Source organism: Prionailurus bengalensis, chromosome B4 (genome assembly GCF_016509475.1).
Source record: "Prionailurus bengalensis isolate Pbe53 chromosome B4, Fcat_Pben_1.1_paternal_pri, whole genome shotgun sequence".
Lineage (NCBI taxonomy): Eukaryota > Metazoa > Chordata > Mammalia > Carnivora > Felidae > Prionailurus > Prionailurus bengalensis.
This window is the reverse complement of record NC_057358.1, coordinates 115,682,420-115,704,340: the sequence shown is the minus strand read 5'-3', so window position 1 is coordinate 115,704,340 and position 21,921 is coordinate 115,682,420. Positions and strand designations below refer to the sequence as shown.

Sequence of the window (21,921 nt, the reverse complement as noted above, 5' to 3'; positions counted from 1 at the left end):
AATTAAAAAGGAACAAAGAAAGCTTTGCATAATCTTGTGTCATACAGATTCCTCTTATGTTTTCTTCTAAAAGATTAATATTTTGTTTCTTACATTTAGGTTTTCTGGTCCAATTCGTGTTAATTTTTCTGTAGTGTGAGGTGATGGTTGACATTCATTTTTAACTTCCACTTGTTCCAGCATCATTTGTTGAAGACTGTCTTTTCTTCCATTGAGTTCTTTTGGTACCTTTGTTGAAAATCAGTTGACCATATAAATGTGTCTGTTTCTGGACTCTTATTTACATTGGTCTGTTTGTCCATCTTGACACGAATATCACACTGTCTTGACTACTGTGGCTGTATCACAAGTGTGATTCAGGTAGTGCAAGTCCTCTGTACCTTGGTCTTTTTTGTCAAGATTGTTTGGCTCTTCTAAGTCCTTTGCCTTTCCATATAAACTTTAAAATCAGCCTGTCACCTTTTTCAAAAAGACTTGTTAGGATTTTGATTGGGATTACATGAATCTGTAGCTCAGTTTGAGGAGAGTTGTCGTGTCAACAATATTGAGTCTATCCAGTCCATTAATATGGCCTATCTTCTCATTTAATTATATCATCTTTAAGTTTTGTCATCAGAGTTTTATAGTTTTCATTGAATATGTCATGCTTGTGTTACATTTTATTTCTTAACGTTTTTATGTGATTATAAATAGGAGTTTTTTTTTAATTTCACTTTCTAATTGTTCATTGCTGGCATATAGAAATATAGTTAGTGGACTTTTATGTGTTGACCTTGAATTCTGTGACCTTACTAAAGTCATATGTTTTCTACTAGCTGTTTTCTAGATGTTTAGAGTTTTCTAAGATCATGTTGTATACCTTATGCTTTCTTTCAGTTTACTTTGTTCATTTTTTGGTTAAATTTTGAGTTTGGAATTTAGCCCAACAAGTGTTTTTTCTTTCATTTAAAAAAAAATTTTTTTTAATGTTTGGTTTATTTTTGAGAGAGAGAGAGAGACAGAGCACGAGCACAGGTGGGGCAAAGAAAGAGGGTGACACAGAATCCGAAGCAGGCTTCAGGCTCTCAGCTGTCAGCACAGAGCCCAACGCAGGGCTTGAACTCACAAACTGTGAGATCATTACCTGAGCCAAAGTCGGACGCTTAACTGACTGAGCCACCCAGGCGCCCCTCGTTCTTTCATTTTTATTGGTGAAGTTTCTCACGTGAGCTTTTTCTTATCCCCACTTTAAAAATGTTCTATAGATTATGATATGTAGTGTTTTAATCATCATTAACTTTTTAGAATTTCTAATTCAATTTGTATTTTCCTTCTCACCCCAAAATTAATAGATGTATTAATAGAAGGTGGAATTGTTTAATATGAGGTAAAATTAATAGTTTGCTAGGGCTGTCATAGTAAAATACCACAGATAGGATGGTTTCAACGATAGAAGTTTGGACTTCTAGACTCTAGAAGTTTGGACTCTAGATGTTTGAGATCTCAAGGTGTTAGCAGATTTGGTTTTTCCTGAGGCCTCTCTTGTTGGTTTATAGATGGTTACTTTCTTGCTCTGTCCTTACAGGGCCTTTCCTCTGTGTGCATATGTCTCTAGTACCTCTCCCTCTTCTTAGGAGGACACCAGTCATAGGGATTAGGACCCACCCAGATAACCTCATTTAACTCTAGATACCTCTTTAAAGGTCCTGTCTCCAAATACAATCACATTCTAAAGTATTGCATCTGAGAGTTCAGAACGAATTTTGGGGAGACACAGTTCAGTCCGTAGCAAGGTTTTTGAATTTCCAGGTGGGAGGGCTTTTTGCTTATTTACTTTGTTAATTTCTAGTTTTACTGCATTGAAATCAGCGAGTACTGTTTCTATTATTTCTACTTTATGAAATGCTGTAATGTTTTCATTTGTGACCTAATGTATCAAGGCCAGGGCTAGGGTTAAGCAAGTGAGACACCTACGGTGAAAACGTTAAGGAGACAATTTTACATGTCAACACTAAACATGTAGGAGCTCTAAAGTGAGTCTTTTTAAAATTTACACTTCACTTTGCACCTGTAATACATCATCAATTTTTGTTACTCGTTACATAAGGACTAGAAAGGAACATGTTCAATTATAAGAGTAAGTCTCCTGTTATTTGTATGTATCTGTCACTCCTTGCATTTCTTGTAGTTTTCTTCAAAAAGATGATTGCTGTATTATTTGGTATATAGATTATTATAACAGTTACATCTTAGTTGTAATGGTGGTTTATAGCATTTAAAAGTGCTTCTCTTTTTGTCATTTCATGTCATTTGTTTGAATTCCACATTGATATCATTACTCCTGTTTTTTCCTTCCTTTCTTTCTTTCTTTCTTTCTTTCTTTCTTTCTTTCTTTCTTTTTCTCTTTCTTTCTCTTTCTCTCTCTCTCTGTCTCTCCCCCTCTCTCCCCCTCCCTCTTCCTCCCTCCCTCTCTTTCTTTGTTTCTTTTTTCTGTCTAGAGTTTATTTTTAAGTAATCTTTACACCCACCACGGGGCACAAACCTACAACCATGAGATTGATTTGCATGTGCTACCGACCAGCCAGCCAGGCGCCCTTCATTACTCCTCTTTTCTTATTTCCATTTGCCTGATACGCCTTTATTCACCCCCTTATTTTTAGTCTTTCTGAATCATTTCATTTTTTTAAATGTGTCTTGTATGTGTAGCATATAGTTGGGTCTTGCTGTGGAGCCAAATTAGGGATCATTTTATTTTAACATATGAATTAAGTTCATTTAAATGCACTGAGCCCATGCTCACAGCAAAGACTTTCAGGCAGGAGCATGAATGTTCCCTTGCTGGGATTTAGAATTATTTTCGTCTTTTTGCTTAAAAATGTTTTGAAGTTTGGGCACTTTCTGTCTTCCAGTTATGGAAAGGATGTGGTTTTGTGTGGCTTGCTTTATTTGCTGTCTTTGCTTTTTTGTATTATTTTGCAGGACGTATGGATAGCACAGAACTAGATATCTGCTGTTAACTTCAGCTACCTGGAAGTCCCTATATCTGCTTTTTAAATTTCTAAAATCTTAAATGACTTCATAATTATAGATTAAAGTTGAGAGGTTTTAAAAATCATGTTCATTAAGGTGTAGGTTATGTTTCAGGACAAGGGTTTTTGTTTTTTTCTTTTATTAAAATAAATTAAAATTTAAATTCCAGTATAGTTAACATACAGTGTTATATTATTCTCATTACTCAGGAAAGAATGACCTCAGGCAGAAATATATGTATTATTTACTCATGTCAAGTTTTATGAATGATTAATTTAAATGTTGGCTGTAATAATTCTAGAATCATAAATCTGTAATGGATTTTGAGAGCCAATTTTGTCCTATGCTTTGCTTTTAGGTGAGTACATTATTTTTTTTAACTGTTCTAGACAGGTAAGGTGTTTTTTGGTTGGTTGTTTTATCTCCTTGACAATCTCTAGAAAGGAGAGAGACACTCTCCCTAGGAAAACGCCACCCTAATGTTATCCCTTTATGGTCCCACCATTTAACCACTTAGGGTCTTTTCTGTGAGAATTGAAGCCTGTTTCTCCTGGTTTGGCTTCTATTGACATAGTGATAAATGTCAAGCAAACTTGTGTTACTTGCAGACACTAATGAATTTGGCCCTTAGGTTTTTTTTTTTTTTCTTTTTTTCCTATATAAAACAGCATTCATTTCTTTAGCTTTTCTTTAATAGAAATCATTTTCTGTCCCATTAGTCACTTTGATAATTTTTTAAAATTTCCCTTCAGTTTCTCCAGTTCATTTATAATGTGTAATTGACCCCAAGTTATTTTAAAATAGGGACATAATCAACATAAAATATAGCAGGAGTAATTTGCAAAATTTACATGACTTTTTTTAATGGTCTACAATTGTGTTTTTCCTATGGCAGTTCTGATTTATAAATGTCTGGCTATATAAACCAGGTCTATTTTGGTCATTCGTTAAATAATCATAATCTCATTTTGCCTTAGTTAGAATTTGTGATAGGTCGCAAATTAAAAAATTTAAGTGTTCATTTATTTTTGAAAGACTTAGAATGCGAGTTGGGGAGGGGGAGAGAGGGAGGGGCGGTCAGAGGATCTGAAGTCCGCTCTGTGCTGACAGTAAAGAACCTGATGCAGGGAGGGCTCAAACCCACTAACCACAAAATCATGACCTGAGCCCTGATCAGATGCTTAACCAACTGAGCCAACCAGTTGCCCTCAAAATTAAATTCTTTACTTATAGAGAGAAAGGTCTTGCTAATGAACTGAAAAGTCTAAATCCTGTAAAGCAGAAGTATCCATCTATTAACAAATAACAAATATCTGTTCTGATTAGGATTAATCACCGCTTTGGCAGATGCTTTAAGTTATTAATTACATACTAGTCTCTTATCCTATTTAAAGTGGTTTCTTCACTAGACTAAATAACAAAATTATTCTAATAGTATTCTATATTTCAGAAGGTTACCCCACAAGGAGTTTGCAAAATTTGTAACGTTATCTGTAAATGAAAACATGTAAAAATTATTTAAAATTTTAAAATTTTTAAAAGGATTTTAAATAAGATAGTATCTAGTCAACTCTTAATTCTGAAGCATGCAACTCCAACTAACTCAGGTGAAGAAAGGGTCATTTTTAGTGGACATAAATTGTGGAAAGGACAGGGTTTGTACTAGCCTCATGAACACCTGGATCTAGAAACTTAAATGTGACCAGATGACTTCTTCCCTACTTTCATCTCCCTCCTCTCCTAACTCTTAAGTTTCTCTCTTAACTGCTGTCTGTGTGAGGTCAAGACTTTATTTTTGAGATCAAAGAAGATAGGGTTTTTACTTGATGAGTTTAAGTTAGAAAAATCAAGAAGAGATGTTGGGCCTGGTTCACTTACCTATCCCCGAGCCCATCACTGTGGCCAGGGGGATAAGGTACTCTGACTCAGCCCAAGTTCTATGCCTATTTCAGAGTGGCGGTTGTGGAACAAACTGTATGTGCAGTTTGTTATTACAAGTGAGGGGGAGGTGTGTTGGGGAAATAGCAGCAATTACTAGCTCAAGGAAAGGGAATTTGATCATTTAGGATAATCCTGTAGTGAATCCCTGATCTTTTACATTGCTTAAAGCCAGAGCTCTATTTTACATTTGTGGCTTTCTCATTTTTTCAGAAATATTAAGGAAAAAAAAAAAGCTACCCAGTTACTTTATATACCTTCTTTCTATACATAGTCTATCTTTAGGTGAATTATCTGTTGTGTATCATCTTAGTGGGGAGCAGGGGACTTATACTTGGCCAGTTGAACAAGTTCTGTTCCAAGATATGAACTGCAAAGTAAGTGATAGAAGAATATGTGGCAACATTTGATGGGCCAGACAGTTTGTCCTTGCTGGTGATTCCCGTCAATTATTTTAGCCTGGTTCCGGTTCTCTAGTTTCCAGTGAGTTTCATATCTTTCCAGGAAAGTCTCTTTTTGCTAATAATGGCCAGAGTCAGTTTCCAGTGCTCTCCAGCAATAACCTTGTTTTCATTGGGTTTACATAAGAACTGCTTTCCTCAGGAAACTTGTTCTGGAATCTTTGACAAATAGAGAAATCACAAATACAACTTTTCTTGCTTGCCTGATTATTGCTTTCCCTTGATAATAGAGGCTGACATCAAATGAAGCCTAGAAGTTACACTAGACCTTTTGTGCCTAATATGATATTACTAGTCACAAATAGCTATTTAAATCTAATTTTAAATTAGTTTAAATTATGGACATCTGGGTGGCTCAGTCGGTTTAGTGTCTGACTCTTGATTTTGACTTAGGTCATCATCTCATGGTTTGGGAGTTTAAGCTCCACATTGGGTTGCGCCGACAGTGTATTCTCTGTCTCTCTCTCTCCCCCTCTCTCCCTCTGCCCCTCTCCCACTCTCTCTCTTTCTCTAAAATAAATGAACATGTAAAAAATAAAAGTAAAAAAATAATTTAGTTCTTCAGTTGTACTTTTTGAAATATGCAATAGCCACATGTAACTAGTGGCTATCATATTGGATGGTACAAATTATAGAACATTTCCATCATTAAAAAAATCAGATAGTGCCATTGGACTGTAAATTCCTTAAGGATAGGGATTCTGTCTTTGTTATTCTCTGGTGTATCTACAACACTTAGGACTAGGCTTAGCATTTGTAGGTACTCAGTAAATATTTGTTGAATGTTGAAATGACACACATGAGCTGCCTGCCACAGAAAACCTAGGCAATAATCATCATAATTAGAGAGAATTTGGAATGACTCCATCTCACTGTTATTCTTATTGTTTCTGTTTCAACTTTTCTACAGCTCCGTTCTCTGTTGTACTTTGGCCCTGTGGTCTGTCTACAATTTCTGCTTCGATTATTTCCATAATTACATTAAAAATATAAAGTACTTGATCTCATAGTTGCTCATTCAACAACGTATTCATCCTTCATTTTTTGATTTCTCCTCATGACCAATCCATTAAATCTCTCCTTTCAGTAATTTTTGCTGTAGCCTCTGAAATCTATCCCATTACCTATATACATATATATGTATATATATATGTATATGTATTGCAGTCTCCTTATTTTATTTTATTTTAGTTTTTATTTATTTTTGAAAGAGAGAGAGAGCATGAGCAGAGGAAGAGCAGAGAGAGAGGGAAACAGAATCCAAAGCAGGCTCCAGGCTCTGAGCTGTCAGCAGGAGCCTGACGCAGGGCTTGAACTCACAAACTGTGAGATCATGACTTGAGCCAAAGTCGGATGCCCAACTGACTAAGCCACACAGGCTCCCCACAGTCTCCACATTTTAAAAAAATATGCCCTCACTGAAACCTGACCTTGTCCTGGCAACCCTTTTAAGTGGAATTACTCTTACCTTCGTCTGTCCTGCAACTAGGGAACAAGAAGGAAAATCCATATTTGTGAACCCACTTTTGCTTCCAGACAATTGTTTGACTAACTGGATTAAAATGGTTTTGCTTTTGGTCTTCACTGCGTCCATCTTTTCCCTATTTATTTCTCAGTGACCAACCTATAAGATGTTCCCCAACAGTCAATGAAGAGCTTGACTTCTGTCTAGCTCAATTTGTTACTATTTTCTATCCTTTGTCATTGTTCTTTGTGACGACACCATTCATATTGTTGATCCACCTTAGCCTTATAGTTTATCTTAACTCTTATATTCTTTATCTTTATTCAACTTTAGCAGCCCCCACACTTAGCCATTTCTTGGACCTTGTCATCCCTTTGAACTGATATTTCAAATACCTGTTTTTTTCCACTTATCTACTTCAATCTTACTGAAGGCATTAAAATTTGATAGTCAAACGGATAGCAAAATTAGTTCTTATACTTTTTTTTTTTTCTTCCACTCTGTTAACCTGGCTCCCTTGCCTCCCATTTAGCTTGAAATCTATTTGTCCACTGTTTACCTATGTTCTCACTTGTACCTGAGCAAAAGCTCCTAGATGTAAATTCTTTAAACTTCTCACTATCTGAGAATTTCTATCCTCATCTATTCTCTCCTCCCTTTCTACTTTAATGAAGATATCCCTTCTCCCTTTACGTCTCAAGTGTTCTGATTCCCATCTCCTTTGCTTCCTCTAGAGTCTTGCTTCACTGATTATCTTCTTCATCTATGTCTTTAATTTCTTTACCTCAGACTCTTATTTTGCCTTCAAGGTCCAGCTCAAATTGCATTTCTCTTATGTAGCCTTTACTGATACCCTGAAGGAAGTTAGTTAATTGCACTCTCTTCTGTATTTTTTAGTTCTACTTTAAGACTTGATTTCTTTTGATTTGTTGTGACCTACCTTAAATAGTCAAAACTTTCTCATCAAAAGAGGTACTGTACTTTATTCCTAAGTCTGCAGCATTGCATTTTGAAAGAATTTGTACTGAACTCTTTTGTTACTGAGGTTAAGACCACTGAATGTATTTCTAGACCCTAATCATCTCTATTAATTTTTATTTATGTTAAATTCCATAATCCCTTACAATCCTAATTGTAATGATCTTAAATTGTGGACTAATTTTCTTCTAAAAAACTGCCATATGGGTTGTAGATTCTAACACTGCACAACTCTAGCGAAGTGAACTGGAGAAGACTTTGTCACCTCTTACAGTCTGCCATAATGATGTTCTTACTTTTCATGTTTTCATGATAGTCTTTGGCTTCAATTTTTGTTTGTAGGGCATTGTTTCCTTTCATACCTACGTAACTTATTTAGAAAGCATTCAGACCACATTGCTTTCTTAACAGGATCTTGTTTCTTCCTGTTGCCAGGTGTATTCAAAATCTTGACCAGAGCTAAGATTTACTTGGGACCTAACTTTTTAACTCTGGACCTGAGCTAGGACCCACAGTGTTTTCTCCTCTGTTTCTGTCTTCATGATTTTTAGAAAGAAATCTTTATTAACTCTGTGACCTAGAAGCACCGAGTTAATGACATCCATAAACATTTAAGGGTGAGATGCAGAGAAAGTTTCGGAGAGTAAAAATGTAGCTGGAATTATGAAACAAGAGTATGACTGGTACTGTTAAAGGAGCAAAGTAAGAGCAAGACTCCCCTTTCCTTTAGATCCGTTGTTTCTAGCATTTGTATGTAAATATCTTAGGAAGCATTGGGTCTTACGGTTTCTTCCGTGTCATATTGTCCAGTCACCTTACACATTTAAGTGTCTAACCCAGGATTTGGGTTGGTTCATTCATTCCATCAACAAATATTTATTGAATTCTTGTTAACATTTCAAGCACAGCCTTAGGCTCTTGAGAATGTCGTCTTTCCAATAAGCAGTTCTACCTGGGTTGATAAGACATGCTAATAATGCCAAAGTGTAAATAATAAATGCCAAATGAATTATATTTGAGGTAAATGTTTGAGGGATTTTAAAAAGGTAGCAGTTGAGGGCATATCCTATCACATATTGGCCTATCCTATTAGCATAAAGTCTTTCTTACGAGGTTAGTTATTTGGTTACCAGAGATGCTCTATGTTTTAAGGTTCTGGTTAAAAATGTATCATTCCTTTGAAAAGGACACACATTGTATAAGCATTCATCTCAGGGATGAAAACTCATAATATATTTTATAGAATACACTATGGTGTCCTGTACTAGATAGTTTTCTTTTAAATTTTCAACTTAAATCAGTAAAATTGCAGCATAATAAGTAGGAGAAGAACCCTTACTTGGGTTAGAAGACCTGGGTCCTGTCTTCATTTGGCCGCTTGGTAGCTATGTGATTTGGGCCTGAGCCTCAATCTCTTTATCTATAAAATTGAAATAATAAAGATGACTTTGCTTACTTTCATGGAGTTATTGTGAGAAATTACTGCAGTTAAAAACAGGGAGACTTAATAGGCATTAGAGATACATTTAGGAGCTCCAAGTCTGGTAAGTGAAAGTGAGGTAGCAGTGTGGGTGAAAGCATTGTGTAAGCTGTGTGATCACAGACATGGCTTTGCCCGCACTAGACCACTTTCTGATGCCTTAGTGACACGTTATGCACTCTCCCACCAAAGGCTGTTCAGGTTGTTCCCCGCGTTTATCAAAATCATACCCATCAAATTTATATCTCCATGTATGTAGTCTCGTCTTCCTAGACCTACTTGATTTCTCATCTTCTCTATGCCAGAAGTTTGTAGATTTTTCCACAGTAAAAGCAGAAATTTGATACATCTTAGTTACATGTGAACACACCTTCCTGAAGTCAAAATCTTTATCAAACTTTTATCTGCCACTTAACAAGCACAACACCTGGTGTCAATACGGGTACTCTAAAATGATTGTCTAATTCATTGAAATATAGGAACTATGGTTTCTTAATAAATGTGTTTGTTGGGTTGTCATTTTTAGGTTAAAACTTCAGCAACAAATTGTGAATATTGAAAATGCAGAGAAAGAAAAAAATGAAAATGCTGACCTGAAACAGGTAATGATTTTAGCAAACATTTTGCTTTTATTTTTTTACTTTTATTTTTAATGTTTTATTTATTTTTGAGACAGAGAGAGACAGAGTGTGAGCAGGGGAGGGGCAGAGAGAGAGCGAGGCACAGGATCCGAAGTGGGCTCCAGACTCTGAGCTGTCAGCACAGAGCCCGACGTGGGGCTCGAACTCCCAAACTGGGGGATCTCTGACCTGAGCCAAAGTTGGACGCTTGACTGAGCCACCCAGGCGCGCCTTGCTTTTATTTTTTTAAGTGCTTCTTTAAATCTGTATTTTGAATGTGTATGTGTGTAAGTTTTGGGTTTTTTTATTGAAGTATAATTAACCTACAGTGTTCAGTTAGTTTCAGGTGTACAGTATAATCATTCAACAATTCTGTACATTACTCAGTGCTCATCACTCTAAGTATACTCTTAATCCTCTTTATCTGTTTCACCCATCTCCCCTCTGGCAACTACCAATTTGTTCTCTGTATTTAAGCGTCTGGTTTTCTCTTTTTTTTCTTTGTTTTGTTTCTCAAATTCCACATATGAGTGAAATTGTATGATATTTGTCTTTCTCTGACTTATTTCACTTAGCCTTGTACCTTCTGGATTCATCCATGTTGTTGCAGATGGCAAGATTTTTTATGGTTGAGTAATAGTCCATCTTGTGTATATACCACACCTTCTTGATCCATTCATCTGTGGATGGGTACTTGGGTTGTTTGTGTGTTGTTTGAATCTTTTGGAATTTTCTATATCAGTATTCTGAAAATATAATCATTACATTGATATGTGTTGGTGAGGTTGATAGATGAAGATAAAATTGTTTAAACCTCTTGAAGCTCTAGTTAGTAAGCTGGTTTTGCTAACTGCTGTTTTTCTTGAGGTCTTTATATGCTGTCACCCATAATGAATTTTTTTAAATTATAGTTTAAGGAACACTACTTTAATATTCTGAATTTAAAAATTGATTAGAAAGATCATCTAGATTTTAAATTCCTTGTGGGATTGACTTGTAACTTTATATTGCTTATTCTGTGAACTATTTCTTATTATATCCCTGTGAAATGTGAAATCTAAGAGTTGTATTTATGGAAGGAAATTTATATTTTAATTGAAGTTATTTGGGTTTAAGAAAAACTTATATGGGCAAAACATGGAAGAGTGTTCTTTCCTGGATTCTATTTTCTTTTTTGTTTAAAGTTATGAAGTAAAGAGGATTCCATTTTTGGGATTTATCCTTGCAAGCTAGCTGGCATTGCTTTGCATATGCAGTTGTGGTTTCTAAGTCTCAGCTAGGAGGACATAGTGTTTGATACTCTGAGAGAAGTGATCTAGTATCATTGGCATTGGGCTGTCATTTGTTAGATGTGGAGAAATAATTAAGTTCTTTGAGGGTTACTTGTTCAATCAATTGTATTACAGGTTTAATTTGTATAACTCCAATTAAATAAAGACTGAGTAGCTCTTCCTGGAGAAATTTATTCTAAAGTAGAAATCTGAGACATATCATTTTACTTTATTTGGTCAGTTGTTCTTTGGTTGTATACAGTCCTGTCTTATTTGGCTTTGCCACCACCAGGAAGGGCTGGAATTATTTAATTTATTGCCCAAAGAATCTGGTTTCTTTTGACTCTTGAGTCTCTTGATTCTGTGCTTCCAGCTCCTCTGAGAGAATGGCTAAGAGGTAAGAAAAGGTGAAAGAAAGTGAAGATTTGTTAATTTGCAAAATGAGGGTGCCTGGGTGTCTCAGTCAGTTAAGTGACCAACTCTTGATTTAGGCTCAGATCATGATCTCAGGGTCATGAGATTGAGCCCCACGTCAGGCTCTGCATTGAGCGTGGAGCCTGCTTGGAATATTCTTTCTCTCTCTCTCTCTCTCTCTCTCTCTCCCTCTCCCTCTCCCTCTCCCTCTCCCTCTCCTCCTCCCCACTTGTGTGTGCACTCTTGTGCTCCCCACCCCGCCCCCAAAAAAGAGTAAAATTGCTCGTGGAGGAAGTAGGTATAACTGTGTTCCAAATGAAGATTATTTGGATATAACTAAAAATCACCATTTATCTTCCTAGCCTGTTAATTTTTAACTAGATAATTAGTTACTTTTCATGAGAAAATATACTCCCAGATAAAAGTACATTAGGATGGAGAAAAAGCATGAGTGACATTTCATGGTTTGATAAATGGCTCTAGAGGCCAAGGAAGCCTTGCCATTCATTAGGTTTCTTAGAATATCTCTCTTCCACCCAACACTGGGTATATGGAATGCTTAGAAACCAGTTAAAAACAACGTAAGAGTGATCCTTTCTGTATTAATGATTCCAAACTATTTAGAAAGCAGAACTCCCAGAAGAGTTGCTGATCATAGGGTACATGGGAATGGGAGAACAGATTCCCTTAGCAGCTTTCCCAGCTGATGAGCTTTTAAAACCTGTTCTTTCCTAGGAGGTAGAGGAAGTTCAGTGGAGACTTTCTAATGGTTGCATTCTCCTTTCTCACTCCCCTACTCTCCCCTTCTTACAGTCCTTTTCCCTACTCCCAGTAGCTCATCTGGTCTGCTTATTTTGGGAGGAAGAGGAGAGGACTTAGTGGATTGAGGAATAGGGTTCTTGATAGACTCTGGTTATATTAGGCAATGATACCTTGCTATTGGATCCTAATGCTGCTGCAGTTTATCATTTAATTTCCGGGTGTCCTTAGGACAAATCAGTGGGGTGGAGGATTTGTGAAGGAAGATGCTTACAATCCTGTGCCTCTCCCATACGTTCGTTATTGCATACGTGGCTGTATGTTTCTCTTTCTTCTCTTTTAAGCAAATCAGTAGTTTGCAGATCCAAGTGACCTCACTTGGACAGTCAGAGAATGAGTTGCTGAATTCAAACCAAATACTGAAGGAAATGGTAGAGAGGTTAAAACAGGAATGCCGAAATTTAAGAAGCCAAGCTGAGAAAGCACAACTAGAAGTTGAAAGGTAGAGTTTGCTCTTTTTTATGTACAAACTATTTCTTCTTTCTGCTATGTTATATGTAGTTCTTTTAATGACGATTCAAATGTTGAATGTGTTTTGGGAGCTAGTTACAAATACCCTTTGACAGTATACAATGGTATTAGGTAATGTACTTTCTATTTCTAGAGAATGACCTTTATGGACTCTTGAATTGTTTAAAAAAGGGGGCATTTAGGGCAGAAGACTTTTTTTTTTTTTTTTAAACAAATTCTGCCTGTCCACCGTGTTCTTTTGAAAACCGTCAAAGAAACCCTTCTTTATTCATTGAGTAAACCAATACATTAATACATTTTTTACTCCAAATATCTAAATTATTCTTCTGAATGCCAGAGAACAGAAAGAAATTTTGTGATATGCAAAACTTACTTCCTAGAATTAGAACTATAATACCTTGGATTTTCCCTTTGAAAAGCTCGTTTATTTGTTTATATTTTTTGGTCTTGAAATTTATTACTAGTAGACAGTGTATATAGAAAACTGGCAAGGAGATGATTTTTGTGATGTTCAAGATCTTACATTCTCTGGAAAATTTTGTTTAGATATGATAGAAAACTGCTATTTTGTATTTGCTTTGTCTTCATGTTAGTATTATATTTTTGTTTGAATCTACAAAACATAATTCTTTTCAGATTTTCTCTTCTGAAGGCTACTTTGCCAAATAAAATTTTCTCCCTTCAGTGTCTTCATTATTTCATATTTTAAGACTGTCTGTGGTTTCACACATGCAGTTGAATTTCAAGAAAAGAAAGTAAGCAAGTTATTTGTCCATAATGTGTTGTGACATTCCATAGGGTCCAAATTATTTTGCAAAAAATGGAAATTTATATCTTGGAACCTGAAGTGTTTGATTAAAATGCACTTAAAATTCTAAGACAAAAAGCATTCTAATGACAACTTAGCTAGCAAATTTAAGTAATTGATCATTGGTTTCTGAATGTTATTCATAAGATTACATGGCAGAAAATAGCTGGATGACATGTCAGTTGAACATGATTTTGGTCCCAGCTAAAACACTTAAAGTCTATATGACCTTAGGCACCATAACCTGATGTCTCAGGATTTATAAATCTCATTTGTACTGCCTATATATAGTAATGATACTAAAAATTATGCAAAGTGTGCAGAAGAGCTTTAAAGATGTAGGTTGTTTTGGTACCTTAAAATATCATTATATGAATTTTAGTCTAGTCTGAAAACATCCTGCATTAAGACTTGATACCTAGGTTGATTTTTAACCAGCTTTATTAGACCCAGTTTTTTTTTTTTTAATGTTTCAAGTTTTTATTTAAATTCTAGTTAGTTAACATATAGTGTAATATTAGTTTCAGGTGTAGAATTTAGTGACTTATCACTTACATATACCCAGTGCTTATCACAAGTGTCCTCCTTAGTACCCATCACCCATGCTAGATCTAGTTTTTATAGCATGGTGGTTATCATGATTCGAAGCTGGTTATCAAGTGTTGGTCTTGCTGTTAACTAGGTGTAAGTCTTTAAGCAAATTCATTAACTGCTCTCTAGGCTTTAGTTTTCTCATCTGTAAAATGGAGATGATAGTAGTCCCTAACTCAAGGGGTTATTGTGAAGAATAGATGACATAGTACACACACTGTTCTAAGCACAGCATCTGGCTCAGAAGAAGTACTCAGTAATGGTACTGAGTACCATTTACTCAGTACTCAGAGAAGTACTCAGTATAAGCAAATACTTGGCCATGCAAGAGTGCCTGTAGTTGGATAATTAAGGATGTGGTGAAGCAGGTACAGCGTTTGATTCTACTTGGGATAATGTCTATTTAATCTTAAGAGTTACCGTCTGTGTTTTGCATACATTCTTTTGACAGGACTTTGGAAGAGAAACAGATACAGTGGTTGGAAGAAAAGCATAAATTTCAGGAACGTCTCACTGACAGAGAAGAAAAGTATAATCAAGCTAAAGAAAAACTGCAGCGAGCTGCAATTGCCCAGAAAAAGGCAAGTGGTTCTTATTAAAGTGATTTCTATAGAGTAAAACATAATTAACTATTCTGGGAGAATAAAATGTAATTAAAACTGAGATTTTAGTGTATGTTTAATTTGATATTTAAACATGACATTTTGCTGTCAACCTTGCAGGGATAAATTGGGAAAATGCAAACTGTTCAACAGGTTTATTTCTAAATTTTGTGCTCAAGTCGGTTTTTCAGAGCTGTCATGCATTTTCCCACAGTGTTTTTTCATTGATAAAGTTTCTAGACCAGCCCTTATAAGTCTTAGTTATTAACTCATTCTGCACTTAAATTTACAGGATGATTAGGTTTGTTTCAACTGTGCTTAACTAATACTTGTAACATTTTTTTTTTTGGCTAAAATGATTTTTTATTTCCAACTCAAGAATATAGGAGTGAGTATCTCCTTGCCCTAACAGGAGAAACTAGGCTTCCCCCTGACTTCTGTAGTAGCCATGATAGTTACCGCAGCTGTGATCTTATTTTTTTGAAATGTTTATTTGTTTATTTTGAGAAAGAGAGAGAAATCACGGGGCAGGAGAAAGAGAGGGAAAGAGTATCCCAGGATCTCACAAACTGTGAGATCATGACCTGAGCTGAAATCAAGAGTCAGATGCTTAACCCTCTGAGCCACCCAGATGCCCCAGCTGTGGTCTTTTTTAAGTTTCACCTTTGTAGGCATATTTTCTCCATATGTTTTCTTGGAAATAGTTCAGAGCGTCATGGATATAATGTAATCAGATGATTCATCTAAGTCAGTGGTTTACAACTTCTTTCCTACTTCAGCAAACCCAAGGAATGTAGCATGGCCCCATCAGTAACCATGACTCATGGTGGCAGTGATTCAGTGCTTATTTTCAACAAGATTTGGTGTGTGCATGGAGCTGGGGGTGAGGAGTAGCATAAAAGTACCATAAATGATTTACTATGTCCCCATTTGATAAGTTCATTTAGCAATGGCATTTGTTTTGGGAAGATGAGAACATCTGAGATGAGAGTAGGGCACTTCTCATAGGCACACTAGTATCTTAATGTCTGTGGGTTTATTGGAAAGGTTAGCTTTTCATATTTGCATAAGAGAAGAGAACTGTATATCATTTACATATTCTGAATTTGGAAACCAAAGACACAGTTCCTAGACACCTATTTATGGTTATTGGCTATAACTGCCAAATGCATCCTGATAGTTCGAGTGACAGTACGAGAAGTCTCCAAGTCATTGCTTTCCCACTTTCGTGATTTCTGAATATTGCTTTTCTCTTCTCATAATGCTGGAAGTAGTGTAACATTGAGATTAGAAAAGGGTATCTCAGTGTTTTATACTTGAATATAAACACTGTCTTTGTTTGTATTTCCTCCCGTGTGTGCTGCTTCTCTTTCTTTCTGGCCATACAAGTACTGAGCGGTGCATGGGTATTGGTGGAATTTCAGTGAAGTGTTTTATGGCTTGGGATGATCTTAGAAATTTCACTTATGGTTCCTAGTACTGTTTGAAGCCTAGAAGCATCTGAAGCCAGATTTTAGCCAAAAATCAGTAGAAATTATAAGAACTGATTTTATCTTTCACAGAGAAATGTTTATGTTAAGGTTTTAGAGTTATGCATCATAGAAACCAGATTCTAATTACTATTGAGGTTAGTTTGGGTTGACTTCTGTTGGAGCAAAAGTGACATCCAGTGGTGAGAGAGATTACCAGCTAATCATAGATAACTAGTAAGAAGGGAAGAGGTGATAATTTAAGAAATCTGCAAAACAGCCTTTCATCAGTATTGTGACCTGGGGTGAATTTTTTCCTATTGAAATACCTGCCAAATGATGGGTGTGAACATCGGGAATATCCATATCACTTTTGAAAATGTGACCTGTGGGTTATGATTTGAAGTCATAGGAAATTGTTAAGCTCAATTCAGTGAGTAGTTATGACCCAGAGCTGTCTTACCACGTGGGACACTTCCCTAGAGGCTTACAACTTTACATCAATTAAAGTAGAAAAATAGACAATATATGTGGCATAGAAATACTATAAAAAATCTGTGAGTACATATAATTTTAGGGCTCAGGAATTTTAGCATTCAGATAGTTTTTACAGATTAGGAAACTGAAGTGGTAGGTAGCCAAGATTACTTGACTAGTAAGATTCAGTGCCATGACTAAAATTTACATCTTTCTGTTCTTAATCCTTTGTTCTCTCTGCGCTGTTACTCTTTTAATTTCCCAATTTCCCGAATACTTGACTGCTTTTCTCTTCATTGTACCCATATGAGTCTTATTTCTCGTGGCAGAATAATCGCTATGAAGTGAATTTCTTTAAGTCAGACTCTTTCCATTCTAGTTAAAGATAATGCTTCTATATGAAAAATTTGGCTCTAAGATTATATAAATATAATTCATAGGAGTGCAATAGACTTGTTAGGTTCTTTAAGTGACAAAAATCATAACTTTCTTATGTTGTAAGACTTAAAGCAAGTCACAAAATATTAACTCTAGAGCAGAAATCATAATCCTTTAGAGTTGCTTTCCTGTGAGTGGTTCTTATAACTGGAGAGTGGCAGCTTTATTTTTTTCCCCAGGCTAGAAAAGATGCCTCATTGACGTCTGAGTGTGTTTCTTTACAGCTCCAACCTCCTATGCACAAAGCTTATGTCATTTCTGTTAAGTCTTTTTAGGTAGAATCTTTGTGTAATGATATTTTACTTTGTTGATTTGTTTGGAAGAACTTGACCAGGTATCTTGAGTTAGGATGCCCTTCTGTGATTGTTGGCTTCTGTGTATATTTTTCTCTATACATTGTTGAAGTGTGAGTAAGAAGAGAGATCTCTTGGTTTGAGCACAGTGAGTTGTCCTTTTCCTTTTAAGGCACTTGAGATGACAACTTGTTATTTTTATTCTAAGGTACATCTCTCTGAAATTATTCTTGGTTAAATTATGGTTATGAATGTTTTTTGGAAAAGACATGAACCGTAGTCTTAAACTTCTAAAGTGTCTATTGAATATGTTGGGTGGCCTAGCATTCTATTATACACTTAGAGGAAAATAGAAGCCATGATTAATTCCTGCCTTTGATGACCATATAATCTAGTTGGAGAAGATAACATGCAATACCTAAACAATACTAATAGTCACTCCCAGGTGATCTGTACAGACCCTAAAGTTTGAGAAGAGCATCAGAGCGAAGGAAGCCTGAAGACAGGGAGGCCAGTTAGGAAGCTCTTGTGATAAAATGAGGTAAGAAGTGTGGAATTTCGGCTTGTGATAGAGGAATGAAGATGAAAGGTGACTCTTTAGAATTATTCTGAAGGAGAAGATTTACAGGATATGGTGCTAAAGAAGAAAGGGAAAATATGACATGTTTTAGCTCTGAGAGTATATAGATGGAGTTGTCGTAATGGAGTGAAGAACACGTGTCAGTTGAGTAGAAAGAGAAGGTATATTCTACTAAACACGTGTCAGATCTGAAGTATGACAGTGCATCCCTGGACTCGTGTCCTAGACTCTTAGGTGAAGGTGCTCTGTAAATTACTAGAAATAATGGAATATACACCATGGGGATCATTCAGATTAGAGAAAGAATTAGACACTTGAGATTTTGAAGAGGATTGAGGAATAAAAGGACTAAGAATCGAATTGACTTAGAAAGAAGAACTGGATTTAGTAGAGGAATGGTCATAGAGGTGGAAGCTACAGTGTGGTGTTGTAGAAGCCACTGGAAAAGAAAGGTATCCAAGATAAATGGTTGGTTAGTATGATTACTGAAGAGTTCGTTGAATTTGGCTAGAAGGTGGTAAAAGGGGAATCCCAGGTTGGGTTCTTGTATTAGTGTTCTTTTGATTTTTCTATTGCTCCTTTGTGTTGGAATATTTTTAACACCAAGGCATCCACTTGGCAATCCTGTGATGGCATTGGACTGCTAAAGTCAAAATTGAAATCATTCCTTACAGCCAGTGTCCCCTCTGAACTCTTCATCTCTTTCAGTAGCATGTCATTCTTCCTGTCACTTAGGCTTCAAACCTCTGATTGACCCCGAGGGCTCCCTTCCCTCAGATGTAGGCAATCACTCTATTGGTTTCTGAGGGCTGCTGTAACAAATTACTGCAAATTATGTGGCTTAAAACATCAGAGAGGTATTATCTCATAATCCTAGAGGTCAGAAGTCTAAAATCAAGATGCCCCTAGGGCCATGCTCCTTCCAAAGGCTGGATCTTTTCCACACTTCTCTCCTAGCTGCTGGTGGATGCTAGCAATCCCTGGTGTTCTTTGGGTTGTAGGCATATCACTTCATTCTGTGCCTGTCTTCATCTGGTGTTCTCCCTGTGTGTCTTGTCTCTGAGTCCACATTTCCCTCTTTTCATAAGGATACCAGTCATATTGGATTTAGGGGCTACTTAATCCAGTATAACCTCATCTTAACTTGATTATATCTGTAAAGACCCTTTTTCTAGGTAAAGTCACTCTGGAGTGTTTTACCAACAGCCAATTTTCTAATTCTCTGGACACCAGCTAGGTGGGTGTCCAGCGGTGCAGTTTAATTCTGACACTACATCAGATTCCACAAGTTAAAGGGTTCAGTCTCACAAGACTGCCCCGATGTCGGATGCCAGGTCCCAGGCCACTTGTACTTCTGACCAACTGGCTATCAATTGGGGGTTCCCATGACCCCCTCCTCAGATTTGATGATTTTCTAGAATAGCTCACTGAACCCAGGAAAACATTTTACTTACATTTACTAGTTTATTATAAAGGATACAACTCAAGAACAGCCAAATGGAAGAGGTGCATAGGGCAAGATATAGAAGGGGAAGCATGGAAACTCCATGCCCTCTGAATGTACCATCCTCCTAGCTAATCAATGTGTTCACTAATCTGGGTACTTTCTGGGTCTTCTTGTTGAAAAATTTTTATAGAGATCCATCTCCAGTCCCCCTTTCCTCTGAGAAGTGGAGAATGGGGAGTAGGGGGATGCGGCTGAAAGCTCCCAGTCTTTTATCACTTGGTCTTTCGCATGACAACCCCATTTTGAGTTTTTTAGGGGCCCCGACCAGAAGTTACCTCATTAGCATAAATGCAGGTATGATTGAAAACGCTGGTTATGAATAACAAAAGACATGCCTGTCACTCAGGAAATTCCAAGGATTTTAGGAGGTCCGTGCTAGAAACCCAGGACAAAGACCATATAAATTTTTTTTTTGATTTTTAATGTTCATTTACTTAGAGAGAGAGAGAGAGAGACAGAGTGTGAGGAGGGGAGGGGCGGAGAGAGAGGGAGACATAGAATCTGAAGCAGGCTCCAGGCTTTGAGCCATCAGCACAGAGCTGGACATGGGGCTCAAACCCACAAACTGTGAGATCATGACCTGAGCTGAAGTCGTATGCTTAACCGACTGAGCAACCCAGGAGCCCCCAAATAAATTTCTTTTTATATTATAGTCACTTTCTGAGGTTCTCCAAGGACATGAATATTTTGGAGACACTCTTCAACCCAGTACAGTCACGAGGGCCTGTGAATTCTTTCTTTACAATGTGTCTTGCATTTTTTTCCCTCACCTCATTTCTTTTTATTCCTGTTGCTAAAGTCCTAGCTCAGGCTGTATCTTCTGCAAGGTTTCACTGTATTCATTTAGCCATATTCAACAAATTCATTGAGTGTCTACTATGTACTAGGTAGTTTTGTTCACTGGAATACAGAAATAGAGACTGTGCTGAGGAGCTTACGTTGTAGTGGGTGGGTGACAGAGTAAAGAAACTAGTATTTGTCAGGTGGAGATGTGTGCTAAGGAGAAAACTAAAGGGAATGCCTTTTAAATAGGTAGTCAGGGAAGGTTTCACTGATTCAGGTAACATTGAGCAGAGACCTGAAGAAAAGGAAGGGGGATGCCATGTTTTATATATGGGGGGATAATGTTCCAGACAGAATAGCAAGTGAGAGAGAGAGGCAGAAGTCTGCTTGGTATGTTGAAGGAATACAAGGAGAGAGAGCTAGGTAGCTGGAATGGAGAGAAGTAGTAGGAGAGCAGATGATGTTTTTATTCTTTGGTTGTTATTCTGAATGTGATGGGAACACACTGGAGATTTCTAAATTGAAAAATAATATAATCTGCGTTATATTTTAGAAGACCCTCTGGCTGTTGTGTAGAGAGACAAAGAGGACTCGGGAAGACCACTTTTTAGTAGTCCAGGGTGAAAGATGATGGTGACTTGGAATAGAGAACTTGTTGTGGAATGGTGGTCAGATTCTGTATATATTTTTAAAGTAGAGTTTACAATAGTTGTCGGGCAGGAAAAATACAAATCAAAGATGACTAAGATGTTGAGTATGAGTGCTTAGTTAAAATAGAGTGGGAAAAACTTTAGAAGGAACAGGTTTGGCAGTAAAATAAAGATGCTTTTGTTGGACATGTTAACTCTTTGAGATACCCGATTAGACTTCCACAGGAAATGTTCAGTAGTCTGGTGGATACATGAATCAGGGGTTCAGGGAGGAAGATTGGACTAGAAATAAAGACTTGGGAGCCATCAGCACATAAATGGTATTGAAAGCAAAGGGATTAAATGAGGTCACCTAGAAAGTAAAGGAAGAGTGAGGATTGAACTTTGAGGAATTTTGAAGTTGAGAAGAAAAGGAGGAAACTGAGAAGGACTGGCCAGGATGGTAGGAGAACCAAGAAGGTACTGGATGCCAAGTGAAGAAAAGTGCTTCAAGAAAGATCAACTGTATCGAATGACATTGAGAATAAGATGATAAAATAGCAATATGAAGACTAGGAATTCATTTGGCTTTTTTTTTTTTTCAGACACATAAAAGTTCTTAGTTTATTAATCCTCTCATGAAAAATCTGCACAAACGCCAGATAGTCCCTGAAGCATCTTTACTCCTTCTGTTGTCCAATCTCCAGCTCACTTCTTTTTGCCAGCACCAACATTAGCTTTTGCAGTCCCCCTGACTTTCTTCGTTCGGTCCTTGCGTTCCTTCCGCTGTTTTCTCGACGTCTTTTTCTTCTCATACA

General features: G+C 36.8%; 1 protein-coding gene across 2 annotated transcripts in view; it reads left to right on the top strand.

Annotated features, from left to right (window-relative positions):
• The window catches only part of CEP83 (centrosomal protein 83), a 121,844-nt gene that overhangs the window by 87,937 nt on the left and 11,986 nt on the right, over positions 1-21,921 (top strand). For both annotated transcript variants that reach the window (XM_043562117.1, XM_043562119.1), the window contains 3 exons: positions 9,858-9,933; positions 12,740-12,897; positions 14,777-14,906. In XM_043562117.1, the coding sequence (XP_043418052.1) occupies positions 9,858-9,933; positions 12,740-12,897; positions 14,777-14,906 (364 nt within the window). The remainder of the gene's footprint in view (positions 1-9,857; positions 9,934-12,739; positions 12,898-14,776; positions 14,907-21,921) is intronic.